Source organism: Sycon ciliatum, chromosome 7 (assembly GCF_964019385.1).
Source record: "Sycon ciliatum chromosome 7, ocSycCili1.1, whole genome shotgun sequence".
Taxonomy (NCBI): Eukaryota; Metazoa; Porifera; class Calcarea; order Leucosolenida; family Sycettidae; genus Sycon; species Sycon ciliatum.
Genome location: NC_088649.1, coordinates 32660976 through 32680422, shown reverse-complemented (window position 1 = coordinate 32680422; position 19447 = coordinate 32660976). Strand labels below are relative to the sequence as shown.

The window sequence follows — 19447 nt, the reverse complement described above, 5'->3', positions numbered from 1 at the left end:
AAAATTACACATACTAGTGCTCAGGATTCTGCAGGCTGGGGTTCATATTCTAAATATGCAGATAAACTTACCTGCGCCCGGAGGAGGAGCAGGATCTGTGGCAAGCGGAACTGATGTGAACGTTGTCCATGCCAAAAACAGGAAAAAATGCACAGAACACAATAGGCAACGCAGACTTAAATGATGCACACAGACACACCTGTACTTGTACTTGTTGCTCACAGCCAAAACTGGTCATGTGGGTCTCCCGGGATGAGGGGACAAAGATACAAAACAAAGGAAAGATGACTTAATAATAGCTATGAAAAGTATGAATGCCGCCGATATCACCACGCAAAATGACAATTTGAGAGATGACTTAATTGTCTATTGAACCACCCAACTTTAGACACGCCCTGAAATCCCCTAAATCTGGGAGGAATTGGTGCAGATCCAGCTCCAGATCACCACACGTACCACAACACTGGTGGGAGAATCTTCCTAAGGAGTGACAACTTTACATCTACATCTTCAAGATATGCTAAATATCGGGATACACTTACCTCCAGGATCTGTGCCAAGCAGTGCAGATGTAAATGTTGTCCATGCAAATACAGGAAAATGTGCAGAACAGAATATGAAAAGCAGACACTCACATGCGCGCACTCACACACCATGTACCATGTACCATGTACCATGTATACGCCCGTCGCAAGAGAAGCACGGAGGAGACAAAGTGCAGAAAAAAAAGATTGGCAGTATCAGGTTATTCGTCTCCGGCTACAACTGCATAAACCAGTTCTACTATTGAAGATGATAAGTGTGATAGAACTGATACTAGCCAGAAACAGCTAGATGGAAATTAACTGGGGAGGCAAGACGCAATGGATCATGAAAAACAAGCAGGGGCAACCTGGCTCAAGCCCTGCCTGGGAGCGGTTTTTCCAGCCGTGCTGCTACCCACAGTCAACTGGGAACTTGTGGCCAGGCACAAGGGGTACATGGATGCGATGTGGAGTTAAAATATAATTTAAAAAGTTCACGGTTCGCCTGCGACTTGGCTGGAAGCCGAGTTTTCCACATCCGCTGTGGGAATGCCACCACCCTCTAGGATCAAGGCGCAGATGCAGCTCCTAAAGCGGTAACATGGATGCAGCTAATGGGATGTTGAGCTAATAAACGTTAAAAAGCTGCATGAATAAACGCCGCGGAGACAACAACTTTAATAAAGCAATAAATATAACTACCTCTGCCGTGATCACCATGCATCGACGAAGTCAAATGTTTTCCAGACTCGATTTCTATCATCAGTGAATAATTGTGACTGAAGTGAAGTCTTTTGTGCCGCCTACTTACCATTTGTGTTGCGTGCTTCTCAAATCACAGTTTTTTTGCTTGGCTTGCCTTCACTTCAGTCACACTAATCCACATATGACAGTGACGAGAAAATCGATTCTGGAAAACGTTAAACTTCGTAGATGCATGGTGATGACGGCAGAGTTACTGCAAATCAACAAATTTTGGCTGGTGAGAAACTTTGGCCGATCTTGAAATGAAACGTTTGGCCGTGATCAAACTTTGGCCGATTGGGGTTCTATCTTGCATCTTTTGCCTCAATGACAAACTTTGGCCTGGGCTACCCCTGCCCCCCCCCCCCCCCCACACACACACTGTCCCAAATATGACATAATGATTGAAGCACAGATTAGATGTGGGAACATTACGTAATTGTACCTTCGCAATTCTGCCAGCTTATATCATCGATTGCAATGTCGCCTTCTTCATTAGATCCTCTAGTTGCTCTCAACAATACCTGCAAAATAAAACCACAAGGCAAATGCAACAATAAAAAGAACGCCAGAGAAGAACGCCAGAGAAAGACCGCCATTCAGAGGAGTGGGAGAGAGAGAGAGAAAAAATACCCGAATACCCGATAGGGTACCCGTGCTACCCGGATAGAAATACCCAAACTTGTCACCCGGCCAAACCCCTATCCATTGCAAGCCTATCAAGAAACATCCAAACAAATGCCATGGCCTACCTTGACATTCTTGATGACATCTGTCTGGCGAACGTTCAAACGGACTATCCGCTCATCCCAATTATAAAACTGATTACCATATATACTTCCAAGAATCTCCACGTAGGGAAACGTTGACGACAAATGCTTCATTACCGACCGTAAAATCAAAGACAAAGAACAACAACAAGAAACGAAAGATGGTTGGTTGGACTGACAGAAGGAGAAATGGAAGGACAGGAGGATTCATGGATGGATGGATGGATGGATGGATGAACGGATGGATGGATGGATGGATGGATGGACGGATGGACGGATGGACGGATGGACGGATGGACGGATGGACAGATGGACGGATGGACGGATGGATGGATGGATGGATGGATGGATGGATGATTGGATGCAAGGATGAATAGAGTGCTCAATGTTTTTTTCGCTTGCGTGATGTGAAACATGTTGCTAGTGCAAAGAGAAGCTTGTCGTTAGGAGTGACAATTGTTCACCGCCGCTTTTCCTGGTCAGAGTGAACAAAACACTTTTTTCTGCAGCATTGGGATCACTGGTGCATAAGAAATCGCGGACTAGATGTCGCCGAGGGGCGAGCTTTCTGGCGCAGGCACTGTATTTGTCGCGTATAAAAGCATCACCAGCATAGAAGCATGACTCGAATAGAAGCCGAATTTTTGAAGCGTGCCATGACACAGAAGCGCGATTTGAATAGAATCCGCTCCCTGCAAAGTACATGTACACGTACATGCGTGGCAGTGTACACTGCACAGTGCAGACTGCACAGTGCAGACTGCACAGTGCAGACTGCACAGTGCAGACTGCACAGTGCAGACTGCACAGTGTAGACTGCACAGTGTACACTGCACAGTGCAGACTGTACAGTGCAGACTGCGTGGCAGTGCAGACTGCACAGTGTACACTGCACAGTGTACACTGCACAGTGCAGACTGTACAGTGCAGACTGCGTGGCAGTGCAGACTGCACAGTGTACACTGCACAGTGCAGACTGCGCAGTGCAGACTGCGCAGTGCAGACTGCGCAGTGCAGACTGCACAGTGTACACTGCACAGTGCAGACTGCACAGTGTACACTGCACAGTGTACACTGCACAGTGCAGACTGCACTGTGCAGTGCAGACTGCGTGGCAGTGTACACTGCACAGTGCAGACTGCGTGGCAGTGTACCGTGACTGCACAGTGTACACTGTGCAGTGCAGACTGGTGATGTTGACGTAGAAGCATGTTTAAAATAGAATCATGGTTTGAACCCCGGCTTATACAGGGGCAACGTCGGAAGGTATTTTATTGTGGTACGGTCAGCCATCTGAAGTACAATTAACTCATGGGGGGGGGGCTGGCTGATCCGAACATTTTGGGAATTTAGAGCCCAAATTTTATTAATTCACAGGGTACTCGGGGCAAATAGTGGAACGGTCAATACCGTAGTGACCGTACCGTGTCAGACGCCCCTGTTATATATGCGTTTGGATGTATTTTAGTATGATAGAATGGAAAAATTCAAACTGTGTATTTCAAGAAAACCGGAAAAGAATGATGGAGGACATTTCCTTAATGCTAGAAGAGCTAGAAGAAGAGTTCTACTATCTGCCAATGTATAGCTCTTGCTTATTGCGAATGTAGGTGGGTGTGTTATCAGTGCTTGTAAATTGGCTATTTCAAGACGATCACTTGTGGCGTCAGGGGGTGATGGCCCTCGTCTTCTGGGATGCCGGCGTGGCTAAGCAGTGCTGCCCCAGGAACTCTTCTAAGGTGAGGCAGTGTAGGCCTGATGGAGTTTTCCGTGTACGCTGTGGCGTGGCTCGTTACCACACCCCTAGATCATGTGATTTTTCGATCAATTTTCTGCGACTTGCACACATTGTCTGATTTTCTCACACATGCTCTCTTTTAAAAAACTACAAAAGCATAGTGATTATGTCGCTTTCTGAGCAGAGATAGATTGACAGATAGCTGTCTAGCGCTTTCGATCCCGTGACTCATAGCTCTTCTGATGGGAGTGAACAAGGTCGAACACGATCATGCTCATCACCAATATTTATACACATCCTTTCCACTGCGTTTTTATCACTGAACCAGAGAGGCTTACATCGACGAATACTTCCAGTTTGTCAATACCTCGTCCGTACATGTGAAACCAGAACGACAGCTATATACAACATAATAGAGAAGTGGAGACATCAATTTCATACACATATGCATACACACACACACACACATTCACACACACACACACACACACACACGCACACACACACACACACACACACACACACACACAAACACAAACACACACGCATACACACACACAAACGTACGCACGCACACATACACACACATACACATACACCCACACACAAAACATAAATTTCATACATAAAAATTTAATGTCGTACACACACGCGCACACACACACACACACACACACACACACACACACACACACACACACACACACACAGAAACACACACACACACAGAAACACACACACATACACATGCATCCACACACACAAACGCACGCACACATACACATACACCCACACACACAAACACACACACACACACACACACACATACACACACACACATGCATACACATACACACATGCGGAAATATACAAACATCTCTTGGTTAGAACGGAGGTCGGAGGCGAAAAACATTTGGAGGTCTGTCAACCCGAATGTTCAGAAGAAAAAAATAGGTTGGTACAAACTTTAGTTATTTCGTGCCCCCTAACGAATATAGCGAAAGTTACTTCCAAACGAAAATTTGTACTTATAGAGTAATACAAATCAAGTTGGAATGCATCCACACAATCCTGAAGAGAAGGGAACGAAAACGTTTGATATCTCATGTGAAGTGTGTTCTGGACTGGATGCGTCAATTGCATGGTTGCATGTGAACTTGCCTTGTAATAGAATACATCTCTTGATTCGGCATATTTAGCAGGCTTAAAGGGGAAGTATACCCTAAAAATCAAATTTTCACCAGTTGTAGTCTTCTGGGTGCTGAGTCGAATGGTCTTGGTCCGAGGAAGCTGCGACGCTCCCTTCCTTCTTTTTTCCCAATCGAACCCGCGCACTTCCACCGAAACTGGGTGACTGCGCCCTACTAGATGGGGATTTGTATGCAAAATCTCACTAAAAGTGCTATGTCGTTCTTATAAAAGCACGGATGACGGCGATTGGCCCATATGTTGTAGTCTTTTGGACGCTGAGTCGACTGGTTTTGGTCCGAAAAGGCTGCGATGCAGCGTTCCTCCTTTATTCCCAATCGAACATGGTTGAAGAAGCGGGCACATGCTCCTGGGTGCCAAAATCACCTGGTCACCGCGCCAGCAGGCGACAACTTTCACACCAAGGTTCAACTCGAGTTCAACTCGAGTGACAGGACTGCACCCAAAAAAGGTCACACAGGCTAGTAAGTTGTACCCTGCAGGCACGGTGACTAGGTGACTGGTGTATGCAGGAGCACGTGACCGCTTGTTCAACCATGTTCGATTGGGAATAAAGGAGGAACGCTGCATCGCAGCCTTTTCGGACCAAAACCAGTCGACTCAGCGTCCAAAAGACTACAACATATGGGCCAATGGCGGTCACCCGTGCTTTTACAAGAACGAAATGGCACTTTTAGTGACATTTTGCATACAAATCCCCATCTAGTAGGGCGCAGTCACCCAGTTTCGGTGGAAGTGCGCGAGTTCGATTGGGAATAAAGGAGGAAGGGAGCGTCTCAGCTTCCTCGGACCAAGACCATTCGACTCAGCACCCCGAAGACTACAACTGGTGAAAATTTGATTTTAGGGTATACTTCCCCTTTAACTTTTTCTATGCATGAATTTTTTCACCAGTTTGCTGCAGTTTTATGCAGGTGTCGAATTTTGCATACCCAGCCGCAACCGAATCAATTTTATTATGTTTTCTTCGCCTTAGGACAAGCTAGGGAATATACTTGATGATCGGACCTGCCTTCTCCAAATTTGGAACAACAACACACAGTCCCCGTACGCTATGGATGCTCAGCTTTCTTTAGCTCTCTCTCCAAAGCTAATGAAGAGAGACTTAAACGCCTATGCAACCTAGCCCTGCGAGCCGTATACAACCTTACCTCCCGTACCCGTATGACTCCCGTGTATGCGGAACACAACCTGCTTCGTGTACACCAGCTCTTGCGTGAAACAGTGTGCTCGCTGGTCTACCGGTGCCTACATTCCACCATGGAGCAGCCGCTGATCAGCGCATTATTTGGAGATTTCGTCACTCCGACTAGGGCTGGCCAAACGCGCGGCTCCCAACAACATCTGCTGCAGCTTCCATCCAGAACTCATCCCGTGTCTCTTTCTGCTGCACGCGTTTGGAACAGTCTTCCACCTGATGCGAGAAACATCACGTCCCCCTTCCAGTTCAAGGGTGTGTGTTGCATGCGTATTGTCTTACTGTAGCATGACAGCAACCCCCCTCCCCTATCTTGAGTATAGTACTAGTAGTATGTAGTAATCCTGATGCTCTGATGCATGCCGAGGCTAGCTGTGCTCAGTCTCCGGCTAGCTGTATGCTCAGGATGCATTCTTGATCTTCTCTTCTTCTTCTTCTTCTTCTTCTTCTTCTTCTTCTTCTTCTTCTTCTTCTTCTTCTTCTTCTTCTTCTTCTTCTTCTTCTTCTTCTTCTTTTTTCTTTTTTTTTTTCCTTTCTCGTTTCTTTAAAATGTTTTACTGCCAGAAGTCGTCTTCATATAAGGAGGCAGATATGCCTGTTTGTTGGTTTGACTTTAAATAAATCCAACCAACCAACCAACCATTTATCCAATGGAAGGACGAAAATGGCAAAAATGTGAAAATAATGTGTAGAAACGACAGACAGCGCTTCAATCATAAAATAATGTAGGCGACTGTACGACAGTAAAAGGGTCTTCAGCTCGGACTTCAGCAAAACTATCTGATTCTGGGTGTACCTTGTTTGGAAATATATAAATAAAACGAGGCGAAAACAGTTCCAAAATTGCGAACTAAAAGACGGGCTGAATGGACATTTGAAATGACTTGATTGCACAGTCAAAAGAAGACTTGAGGCTTCCTGCAGCTTCAACATAGAAAAGAAGTTTGGGTGGACACACCCATTCCAGTCTCACTGCAAATCTGAACCAATTCCATTATTAACCCCTTTACTGTCCGTACATACAAGCATCGATCCAATGAGATTGATGGGGTAGGCATTTTGAAATTATCGTAACTTGCTCAAATTTTGGAGAGATCAAATTATGTAGGTCGAAGAGAAAAGTCTCAGCTGTCGCCTCGAACAATTCCCGAAGCGATACAAAGAGCGGTTGCTGAGTTATCACACTCGTAATTCTCGTCCCTGGAAATATGCGTTCAGAGCGCAATGTGCATGTCGACGGCTGGGATTTTTCCTGTTTACGTCACCTGTTGGCAAGGCTACACCGATTCAAATTCAAAAGTAGGTTCCCGGGAGTCTCTACGAAAATATTTGAGCTCGATTCGAGCAACAGGGGAGACATGGTGGATTGAGATTGATCTCGAGCGTGAGCTCAGCGCTGGTGCGCGTTCCCTGGCTTGCAGCGCTGGACCAATGCATCCTGTGGCGCCAAGTGTGGGCTCATTGCGTTTGTCTCGTCAAGAACTTTCCAGGATGCTCAAGATTGTGGAAATTGTCAAATTCAAACCAAAGTTACGTCTAAATCTAGTTTCAGATTTTGTGGTTGCGTGGGCATTTATACATTTTAATCTGACAGTAAAGGGTCAAGCAACGTTTCGGCACATGGCCATCATCAGGTAACCGAACAATGATACTGTGCCAGCTGCAAAGGAGCAGTGCATAATACAGGGCATTCTGCTAAAACGGATGTAAGTCCTCTCGCTAACGCTAACGGATGGTTTATCGGTTATAACCTATAAGCTGCGGCGGTCCAGCAAGAAGCTAGTTTGAACAATATAGTTCAGCACATGAAGCACAGAAGCCATAATAGGCCTTTCGTACCATTACCCTTCAAGTTGAATCCAATGGTGATTAACAAGGTAGCAAGCAAGTTCTTATAAGAGTAATGGCACGAAAGGCCTAGTCGAAATTATGGCTTCTGTGCTTCGTATGCTGATTTGCTTTCCTCCAACCAAAAATCTAAACAATAATAGTTTACTGTACTCGTTGGAAAATGTACCGTGCGGTATTACTAATAATACATGATATTGTCTGCAAACTCATTCACGCATACTCAGAGACCAGAAGCACTGTAAGATGGCATGACGTTGATTCAAATTCTCACTGATGGCATAAAGTAGGGAACATTTATACGCGTGTATATGTGTATATACGCGATAGGTTGTAAAACTGCCAAAACTCGGTAAAATAAGTACTTCGAAATGTCAAAAAAGTACCAGCGCAACCTTTTCACAAAACGGTTAACTGTTATCTTTTCAAAACCGGCCTTAAGCCGGACTAACTCAATGTATGTGAGGGGTGGTCACGCAAATACATGTACCCACAACCAGCAATAACTCAAGAACCATGTGATGTAGGTATGGGTAAACCATATAATTTTCAAAATCTGTATGCCTGAACGCGGCCAGAAAATTCAAATATGACTAGGTCCAGGCAAGGATAGGGCCAATGGTAGCCCTTCAAGTTGAGAGAAAATACAATTGCGAATGAAATACACGAATATCACAGCACAAAGGGCATACCAAGTTCGTAATGGAGCTGAAGTCGTACGATAAACAATCAGGTATGGGCTACGTTTCTACAAGAAATGTAGGCTCTCTACAATACCGCCATTGAACACCAACACCTCACCATCGGCGATACGCCAGCAGCAGCAATTTCCATTCCACGATATCGCAGCTTCGGTTTGTTCATCTCAGCGCTGCTCGCGTCAGATTCACTCTCGCTCAGATGAGCACTCAGGCGCAAGCTTACGCATGCCGTGATTCTCACGGCCAGGCGAATCAGCTGATCGCACCTGACGAGTCCTTGTGACAGTCGCTGTTGCCGTGTCGGCAGCAAGAAGGCTTCCTCTCTGTTTGGAGAATTTTGTTTCTTCATTCGTGGACAATATATTTTTGAACTAGCAGGACTCAACGGAGCTTTTTTTCTCAACACACTACACTGCAAAACCTCCCGGGAGATCCAGGCTGGACTGGTGGTGTTACTGCTCTCAGAAAGCTTGTCAAATACGGCCCCAAGAGATGCACTCGCATTCTCGAAATGCACGCACGGCGGATGGTCCTCTTTTCCAATTTCAACAAACTTCAGTCGATCTATACGGCAAAAAACTGTATGGTAAGCATGGTTGTTTTGTACATCGTCAGAAAGCCTTGGACCTCAGCTACGCGTAGAGCGCCATTTTAGCTGTCTCCTAGCAACAAGACCCCAAAAAACTGAGGGCCAAACGTACCGATACTATAGTATCGGTTCGCTTATGATAGACCGGTAAAGGGTTAATTAAACCGGTTAATCGGACTAACTGATTCCCTTCAGAAACATTTCCGCTGGCTTTGCAGAGTTGATCTTCACCACAAAAAATTTCAAGCCCGTCCAACACCGATGTCAGAGGCGGAACGGCAGACTGCGGCGGGGAACTCTCCGGCCGTGTAGGTACAAATTTAAGCGAAATCGGAAAGATCGACTTGCACAAATATTCTGGTTTTCTCGGACATGCTCTCTTAATTCAACGGTAAAGGGCGAAGAGGTAACTGTTTCCCCTGACGTCGGGGGTTCGCTCCGAGCGTTGCATTTTGCAAGGCAAGACAACTTTTGAATATGCAAAATCGGTTACTGGGTAACTTTCCCATGCCCCACCCTAATATGGACCTGGCTAGAACCCAGATCATGCTACTAATATGGACCTGGCTAGAACCCAGATCATGCTACTAATATGGACCTGGCTAGAACCCAGATCATGCTACTAATATGGACCTGGCTAGAACCCATATCATGATAACAAGAGTCCATAACCAAGAGTGTGCAACGCGCGACAGGGTCTTGTGACTCTTGTCACGACTCGTTTTCAACATTTCGTCATTTTCATGTACATTTTCTTGTAGCGAATGTCGCGGCCTGCACACACAGCTACATGAAAATGACGTAATGTTGAGAACGAGTCGTGACAGACATTTATGTGGCGTTGCACACTCTGGGGTTATGGACTCTTGATGATAACTATATAATTCACAATACCTTTCGTTGCATTTTTTCTGAAAAGAGTTTCCGAATTTCGGTAACTGAGTGAGAAAAACGCTGCTCACAACCCACTCAGGACGCACACTATGCAGGACAAGCAGAAAATGGCTGAACTCCCGTACCTGGCAAGTAGCGAGTGCACTCTCGATCAGTGGTGATGATAGTATGGCAAAATCTCCCTTTGAGCGGCCGTCCGCCTCGATGTATAGGTATTTACCTGCATTATAGGCATACAGGAAACAAGTACAGTAAAACCTGTCAATGCGACCACTCGGATAAGGCGACCACCTGTCCCACAAGACCACTGAAACCAGGATCAAGGGATGCTATTTCCAGTCAATTGACCCTGGATAAGGAGACCACCTGGTAACAGAGACCAGATTTTGAAGGTCCGTTGAGCGGTCGTCTTAGACAGGTTTCACTGCACTGTTAGCACCAATGGAAAATGGCGACAAAGAAAACGACAATGATCCCGCAGAACAATTTTTGTAAACCTACTCAAGCTCCATGGATGAGGATTGAATTCACCAAATCAAACATATAATTATAATCATAAGACCATTGCATATATTGCCCTATGACCTAATGTGCATGTGCAACACCCCAGACAGCCGCATTGCCGATCCCAGCTCACTCACAAGCGTTACTCCTGTCTGCCGTGTTTGGCAATGCGCAAAAGGCTTATTGAGAATGCTTTGTTGTGGACTTCCAAAGTGGCTTGCATTTTGGCTGCAATGGAGGGAGGTCTTGAGTAAAAAATCAATTTGGCAGACAAAACACCTTTAATTTCAGAGATAGAGGCGGAAATGATGGCGCCCTGCCTGGGCATGAGGTTAGCGGATGAATTTTATATTGATCTGCCTGCTGTGCTAAATGTCCATGGCAGTTTTTCTCGCTCCTCTCCAATAACTGCTATAATTCGGAAAGCCGCCAGAATATGTCTCCACCTCCCCCTTTACGGATCTAATATTGACTGAGTACGAGGTCAATATATATGAAATAAAAGCCGAGTAAAAGACCGAGGCGAAGACGAGGTCTTTTACGAGATTTTTATTTCCTACACTGACCAAGTACAAAGTCAATATTAGATTTAACACGACAAACAGTCCGTATTTCAAATTCCAGAACGATATCCTCATGAATCCCGGTTTTATGATTGCACAACCGTTGCACCATCACCTACTCATACAGTGACCATGCTGCACTAGGCACCGTTCAACTGTGCAGCCCATAAGCAGTCAATATAGCCCTAAGGAGTGAAAAATGCAGGAATACTTGATTGCTTAGGTATAGCGAATATCTATGGGAGTCAATATTAAGAGAGTGATAAACACACTTAGAACACTCCCACCTTTTGCATCGCATCAAATGGCCAAAGTTATCATCACACTTTAAAGTTAAACATACAGTCAACTTCGCTAATAACTCGCCAACTCCGAGGACTGATCACAGTCTCCATTCTCCCCTGTACAAGGCTCTTCATTCTTTTAATTGTTTTGCTATCCAACTTCGCGACATCCCTTTCTCATAGTAGGGACCTTTCGCACCACGCGTACGGATACGAAACGAATGCTGATTCGTCACCTGGGGTCGAGGATTCGTCAGAGTCGCCGCGGAGAGCTCGTTTTCACGAATGGAAGCCTCTTCATTCGTTGTTGTGAACCCTCTGGTTCTCTAAAGTATCAGGAACGAACGACCCCACACGGCACGAGGACAACTATTTATTCTCAACAATATCTTTCACTTCCATCGACTAACAACAATGAAATGAATGAACAACTGAATGAACTGAATAACTAACACTAAAACCACCAGGTAGTTATAGCGTGAAAATGACAGCGTATATGAGAAAAGCATACACATACAACATACAACTACAGCGCACACAGCAAACCGCACATAGCGCATGTAGCGTATACTACGTCGTAAATCTCGTAATCATCAGCGGTACGGCGGAGTCGGCATACAGCGGCATTGAAACGAACACAATGTCACAAGCGAGAAGGCCTTTCACTCTCGAGAACTTGTCGTTTCACAACATTCTCCCCACCAAAGGGCTTCTCACCGCCGTACAACAACTCACAAGTCAAACGATTTGGGGCTTACTACGCGTCATCTGCTGCTGCGGTGGTGGCCATGGTAGAATATCACTAATGCCCACCAATTCAGAAAACTCGACATCGCGAAGCTTGCCGCTTTGGACTGTCGCACACCACACTGTCACCGATCCACATCGACATGGGGCAGACGCTGGACCAGACAACACACCACCGATAATGTCATAAAGCTCGACGAGGTGGGCTGTCACACACGACATGGTCACCGGTACACTGCTTCGACCCGGGGCGGGCGCGAAATCCGAGGACACACATCGGATCTCTGTGTTCCACACAGTCTCGCCGCTTACTTCTTCCGTGCTAACCAGTAGTATCGCCCTTCTCATTTTCTCGGCTACTACGCCTAGCGTTTCTAAGTCTTGCGCCTCTAACTCTTGCGCCTCCAACTCTTGCGCCTCCAACTCTTGCGCCTCCAACTCTTGCGCCTCCAACTCTTGCGCCTCCAACTCTTGCGCCTCCAACTCTTGCGCCTCCAACTCTTGCGCCTCCAACTCTTTCGGCCGAGACTTCAGCTGCTTCTGAGCGTCTCCGACCGATGTCGCCATGCACTGTACCGACCCAGTGGGCCTCGGATCTGATCCTCCCACTGGCTTCGAATACTCTTCTGACCGCTGCTTGTCTGTAAGCAAAGTCTTACACGCCTTGTCCGGCGTCCTTCTGGGCGAGGCAAGCAAATCTCGCTTTGCTTCCTCATAATATGTACTGACGGCGATGCGCTCGGCCATCTTCTTGAGCTTTTCGTTAAACTCTGCGCGGAGCGCACACTCTTGCCGTCTAGCACTGCGCTCTTCAAACTCCTCGCTCTGTCGGAGCCTCTTCTCCACGTATTCTCTCAACCTATCGCCTTCAAATCCATACCGAATTCTGTTGGCGATAAAGCTGGCTTCGATGATCCATAGTTCCTGTGCCATGCTCGCTTCGTATCCTGGCGTGGTCGCCAAATGTTGTGAACCCTCTGGTTCTCTAAAGTATCAGGAACGAACGACCCCACACAGCACGAGGACAACTATTTATTCTCAACAATATCTTTCACTTCCATCGACTAACAACAATGAAATGAATGAACAACTGAATGAACTGAATAACTAACACTAAAACCACCAGGTAGTTATAGCGTGAAAATGACAGCGTATATGAGAAAAGCATACACATACAACATACAACTACAGCGCACACAGCAAACCGCACATAGCGCATGTAGCGTATACTACGTCGTAATCATCAGCGGTACGGCGGAGTCGGCATACAGCGGCATTGAAACGAACACAATGTCACAAGCGAGAAGGCCTTTCACTCTCGAGAACTTGTCGTTTCACAACATTCGTGGCACGCTCCGAATCCGTCAGGTATACATTTTTTTGCAAGGTACACATTTTTTCCCTTGATTCCATGATCCATGCACGTGTGCGCGAACACACCCGTACGCCAAGCTACCGGCCGTATTCGTAGTTGCCATGCACATTTGCATTACGACTTGCGAAACCTGAATTCTGTTTTCAACGAAACGATTACGAGCCGAATCAAACTTTCGTTTCGCATTCGATTCGTAGCAAATGCGAAAGGTCCCTACTCTCTTCAAATGGACTACAATTAAAAGTTTTGGAAGCCATTTATCAGCGTTTGTACAAGCCTAATTTGTGTGTACAGAAAGATAGTATAGTTGGGTTGAAATTGATCAAGTAACGTGTCATGTTTGGTGTGGCCAAGCTTGGCCTAGGTGAAATGTACTGCTGTTATGTGTTATCACTTTGTCCTTCCTTCTTTCTTTCTTTTGTTTGTTCATTTTTCATTTGCAAGTTTATTGTTAGCACACACATTCGTTATTGCGCTCGCTTTCATTGTTAAAATTCACATTTGTAAATTTCACTGCTGTTGTTCTTGGTGTTATTTCTCCTGCTTAGATTTTCTATAATACAGTGGTCCCTCTATAATCCGGCACCATTTGTGCCACGAAAATCTGCTGGATTAGGGAGGGTGCTGGATTAACAAATCTGATTTACTGCTGCAATGTGCATGAAGAGGACATTTTGGCTACTGAAAATTGTGCTGGTTTATCGAGGGTGCTGGATTATAAAGTGCCGGATTAGAGAGGGACGACTGTAGTTCAATTTTTTCAGTGTCCTTTAGTACAATGACAATTCTTGATGATTGTAGTACAAAAAAATTTTTGAATCCTAATTTTCTCTACACTAGTTCTTCCTATTTTCTTGGCTTTATTGTACATTGCCTCCACCGTTTTACATTGCATGAATAAAGTGTACACAAATGTTGATTCAGTTTGTCTTATTGATTGCGGTCACCCAATTCTTCCTCGCTATTTCTCATCTTTCAAACTGTTGCCTCTTAATTGGCTACTGTTGATTGTAAGAATAAAGATTTGAAACAGAAACCATTAGCGAGGAAATTATAGAGCGCAGCAAAAACAAATTGTACTGAAGTTAGGCATGGTTTCTAAAACTGCGCTTGGTGCTATAATAATAATAATAACTTTATTAGGATGACCCAAAGGCAAATCGCCTATCTATGCTTGGCCATGATCCTAATCCTGATCATTCCCTTCCACACCCTAGCTACATGTTGCATGCAGTTTACAGGAATGAATAACCCGGTGAAGGAAGCATTGCAGGTGGAGTACATTCTGCGCGATTCCATGCGCTGATGTCGTAGTCCGTACCTGAATTATTCTTAAACGTGTGGTCGACAGCGGGTCCGGTATAGAACGTTTCTGTACCAGCCTGGTCTAAAGTCCAGTTAAAATCACCCCTTGGGTCCTGTGTCCAACCGTCGAATCCGCTTTCAAATGTTGTCACATGGCTGAAATTCAGCGCTGAAGAAGAGGAGAGAAGAGAAAAGAAGAGAAGAGAAGAGAAGGGAAGGGAAGAGAAGAGAAGAGAAGATGTAAAAATATAGGAAAACAAAGGAGGGCATAATGACAAACAAGTACAGTGCGTATCGGTTATAGTGTGGTCGTATACAAGAATATACTGCTTACAAGAATGAACACTCATTTTTTCATAATCATAACACATATTTTATGTGTATGTTTATTCTTACAAGCATTATTATCGCATAGTAGAATATATCGGCCCTAAGAATGGATTTTGTGTAGCAAAATATGCCAGATTAGTACAAAGTGTATCGCCTGTAGTAATAACATCTGTGCTCTGTGCATACTCAGGGATCGATTTATCCGGGTTCGCATCGCAGTTTGCGAATCAAAATTCACTGGCTGCGATTCGCTTTTCGTTTTTTATCGCCCAAAACTGCGATGCACTACAAAGACCATTTGTGTGCAGTCTACATGCGACTGTTGTACACACTGCTGACTAGGGAGTAGTATTTACTACTCCAACCAACTGGCCTGTCCTGCTCAATCGCGCTCTTTCGATTTTGGACACTGCACTAGCACTGGTCGTACACGACTGCAGTCTTCTGAAGTTTTGTACACGGCGGTGACTTTTCCTGATGTTCTCCTTTCTTCTTTCACTTTCAAGCTCAGTTTGTTTCTGTTCGACAAGGCACAGTTGAAGTAGACGGTTCTTAGTCTCATGTAGCCAACATGTCAGTGAATCTGATCAGTGATCCACTGTCCAGAAGAGGGACAAAGAACTGGACGCGCCAGGAATGTCGATTCGTTTCGATAAAGAAAAGGAGAAAAGCGAAATTCGATGCGCTTTGCACGAAATGTCACGATCGTTTGAGCGCTTTCCTGAGGTTTCTTTGTCGAAGGAATCAGTGGAACTGCCCTGTTGAAGGACATTGTGTTGTGAAGAACTCGAAGTCGGATAGACGCTGAACATGTAACGTGCCCAAGTGAAAACTCTAACGTAAATATTCAGATTGAACATTCGCTTGGAAAAGCAAATAGCAACTGCAGCTATTGTCCTCTTCTGTAGGAAATCCTGCTATTGTACAGCTATACATGTAAACTTTTGATGAAGGAAAACTGCTAATCAATACTGGGAGTTGCTAGTCAATTGTAAAACTGTGTAGCAGTGACTGCTATGCAAAAAATCAAAGTAAATCAATCCCTGATACTCAATGCAATAATATTCAACACAAAAAGAGAAAGTTATGTCCAAGGGAGCATTGGAGAATCACTTTTTCTGTCCAGTCGGACTCTTTCTTCCGACTTCTCTCGTATCCGCTGCTCCGCAGTCGCCTAGCACGACCGCGAGTCTGATTGATCCGTACCCCGTGTGTATCATGTGTACGTGTCCACATGCCAAACGTGCGCGCATATGATAATGTCACACGTGATTTATCGTGTGTAAGAAATATCGGCAATAAGAATCAAATGTCGTTTTTCAAACACCTGCGGCTATAACCGATGCCAAGAGTACATAAACCAGAGTGTGCAACTCGGGATGGTTCCTGTGGGAGCGTAATTCGTGCACTACGTCATTTCTGACAGCATGGTAAGCCACAGGTACGGTGAAAAGTTGCGTAACCAGTCGCGGTGGTGCAGGTCACTGAGTTTGTCCTGATTTCGGTTTTTTGATACGGAAACCCTGGTGACTTTACTTGTCGGTGGATGTACGCAGCGTACACAGTCACACAAAACACCGAAATCCTGAAACTGGACGTCTAAAATCAAGCAAACTTGGCTGATTTCCGGGCTATGAAACATGATAATTTGAGCTGTACGCAAGTCGCGGCTTGGCTGACCTCATCAGGGTGACGTAGTGCACGAACTGCGCTGTTTCAGATCTGATATGCACAGTTGCACACTCTGGTTTATGTACTCTTGCCGATACCTACTGTAGTCTACTTTGAAAACAGAACAACAAATTCTCTGAATGTTCTGAATTTCCTGTGCCCCGCACACAGCTTAGGTACGATATTCTCTGTAGCTGAAGAAATCGATGCGGGTCCCATTTTGATTTCATTGAGAACTGCGCGATCGAAAACTTACGGAAATACACGAGCGCCGACAATGTCATCTACCTCCATCAAAACTTCGTAAGGTGCATTTCCTCTTGCGCAGTGAGTTACTTAGGTCCTTGGATGACTTCTCTGACAAGGACCTAGTACTCCTCCGCTCTGAGACCTACGACAGATTGATAAATACTTCGTTCCAGCCGCCGATGCAAGCAAACTTTCAAATTGCGGAGCGACACGCACGACCAGTAAATTCGCACGCAGATATCGGGAGCTCCAGCTGCTAAAGATGATGTCGTCGTGACGTACCTGGAATAATCTGGGGGTACTGATGGTGCGGAAGACATGGAGAGTGACCTCCGTGTCGACAGTCTCCCGGAGACGGAATTTTGGGCCATCGATATTCCACGTGCCTGAGTGGCGGCAGCGCAGCGGGGCGTGTGCGCGACCTTACCGAACCGTCTGACAGCGCTTTTGTGACGACGCTGCTCTCAATGGCGAGCGAGGCACGGCCACCGAAGTCTATGATGGCTATGGCGTTTGTTTCCTCCCCGGAATCACCTTTTTTGGCAGCACCATCCCATGTCGGAACTCTGACAATCTCGATGTGTACAATTACCGTGTTTCCGTGTATAGAGGTTATGCGATACACGTCATATACTAGTAGTACGTTTGCCAACCCAAATTCTTCTATATAAGGGGTTTCTGTACCCGCTTTGTGCATTTTGCCACCCAACTGCCTCCTATATATGGCGAATTTGACATTATCGCATAACCTAATAAGAGGTTATGCGATACACGTCATTGCCACCCCAAATTCTTCTATATAAGGAGTTTCTGTACCCGCTTTGGACATTTTGCCACCCCAACTGGCTCCTATATATGGCGGATTTGATGTTATCGCATAACCTCTATAGGTGCCAATTTAGCAGCGTATGTGTGTGGTATGTGCAAAATAGTGTTTTCCAAGGTCAACAAGTAGTACCAGGCTATCAGGAAAACTAAACTTGTACATACAAAATGTGCCTTTGTCGGGAGATATTGGCATCCTTCCAAATGTGATGGAATTCATTTACAAAAATGAGCTGCCCGTAAGGGCCTGGTCAGACTGCGGCAAATTGTCGGTGCCTGACGAAAAAAGAAAAGCGTCCACGATTAGAATCGCGATCACACTACCCTACGTGGGGAGAATGAAAATTCAATCTTCATTTCGAGCGTCAAGTGGTAATCTCCACGCACGACGTCAAATTCCTTCACCTTGGGGATTGCCACCACCTTCAGTGCAATCCTTGAAACCATCCTTATGAGTTTTGTTGTTGTCCGTGGCCAATTAGCTCCTCGATATCGAGATGAAAAATAAATGAATATCAGCGTCAATGGTGTATCAGCGTCAAACTCCTGTTTGGCGCGGAAAAGCATGGTCTGCTCTTGCTTTTTTTATGGAGCATCAACTCTCGATTTTGCCGCTCTGGCGTCAAGTTTAGGGTTCACGGCTTGCCACTAAAAGCACCCGTCACGTGCGCCTCCATTTTGGATTATGGACGCGCGCTACAGGCCGCGACAGGGCCTATCGAAGTAAAAAAATATCGACTCGAAGTCTAGCCGGAGAGCGTACTTTTTGAATTTTTCCTTGGCTTCAGTGGCTGTTCACTTCACTCGGGCTTTGCATTTTTCTGACTGACCTGGACTTGATGATGGCGGCGGTGGCGGTCTTGGCGAAAGATCCAGCTCCATCTGAGACACTCTGTCGTCTTTTCTTATCTGCTGAGGTTCTGGCAAAGCGCAGCTGCATCGAACCTGACTAGATGTAGCTGCACGCATCCTTTGTTTGCCCTGCAAATCTCGATCTGTTGCTCTTCTTGCTGTTTGGCCGCTGATGCCATGGAAGAAAATATTCTTCCTGTAAAGAGGCCGAAACTGAGCTAGGGCACGTCAAGATATCTAGGGTATACAAAGAAAAAGAAATGTCATGGTCGTTTCAGCAGCTCACGACAGCCAACACGCTCCATCGTCGGGATTGGAAGTATCCAGCACGGCTGTTCCGAGCGCTGCTGCTCTTGTTATTCTTCTTCTTCAGAAATTCTCCACACCTTGTCGGCCAAAGTACGCGCGCGCGCGTGCACGGAAAATAGATGCGCTGAGCCGTTTCTTGTTCGATTTTGACAAATAATGGCTTGTTGTTTTGCTCTCGACCTTGGCTATCCTTCTACCGTTCAGTATTTTACGGAAAC

General features: G+C 45.6%; 1 protein-coding gene across 1 annotated transcript; it reads right to left on the bottom strand.

The window, feature by feature from the left end:
- Positions 1-1699: 1699 nt before the first annotated feature.
- On the bottom strand, positions 1700-18072 carry LOC135821853 (MAM and LDL-receptor class A domain-containing protein 1-like). Its single transcript, XM_065334851.1, has 6 exons — positions 18060-18072; positions 15010-15162; positions 10341-10435; positions 4115-4174; positions 2021-2146; positions 1700-1792 (listed from the first exon to the last, which is right to left on the bottom strand). Exons 1-6 carry the CDS (start codon positions 18070-18072, stop codon positions 1700-1702), a joined length of 540 nt encoding a protein of 179 aa, XP_065190923.1.
- Positions 18073-19447: the final 1375 nt, after the last annotated feature.

Excerpts from the sequence above, each read along its gene's own strand:
- LOC135821853 (XM_065334851.1), bottom strand. Across the intron at positions 10,436-15,009 it reads CACGTTTAAGAATAATTCAG|GTAAATACCTATACATCGAG; the intron begins GTACGGACTACG and ends CCTATAATGCAG. Across the intron at positions 4,175-10,340 it reads GTGCACTCGCTACTTGCCAG|CTGTCGTTCTGGTTTCACAT; the intron begins GTACGGGAGTTC and ends TGTTGTATATAG.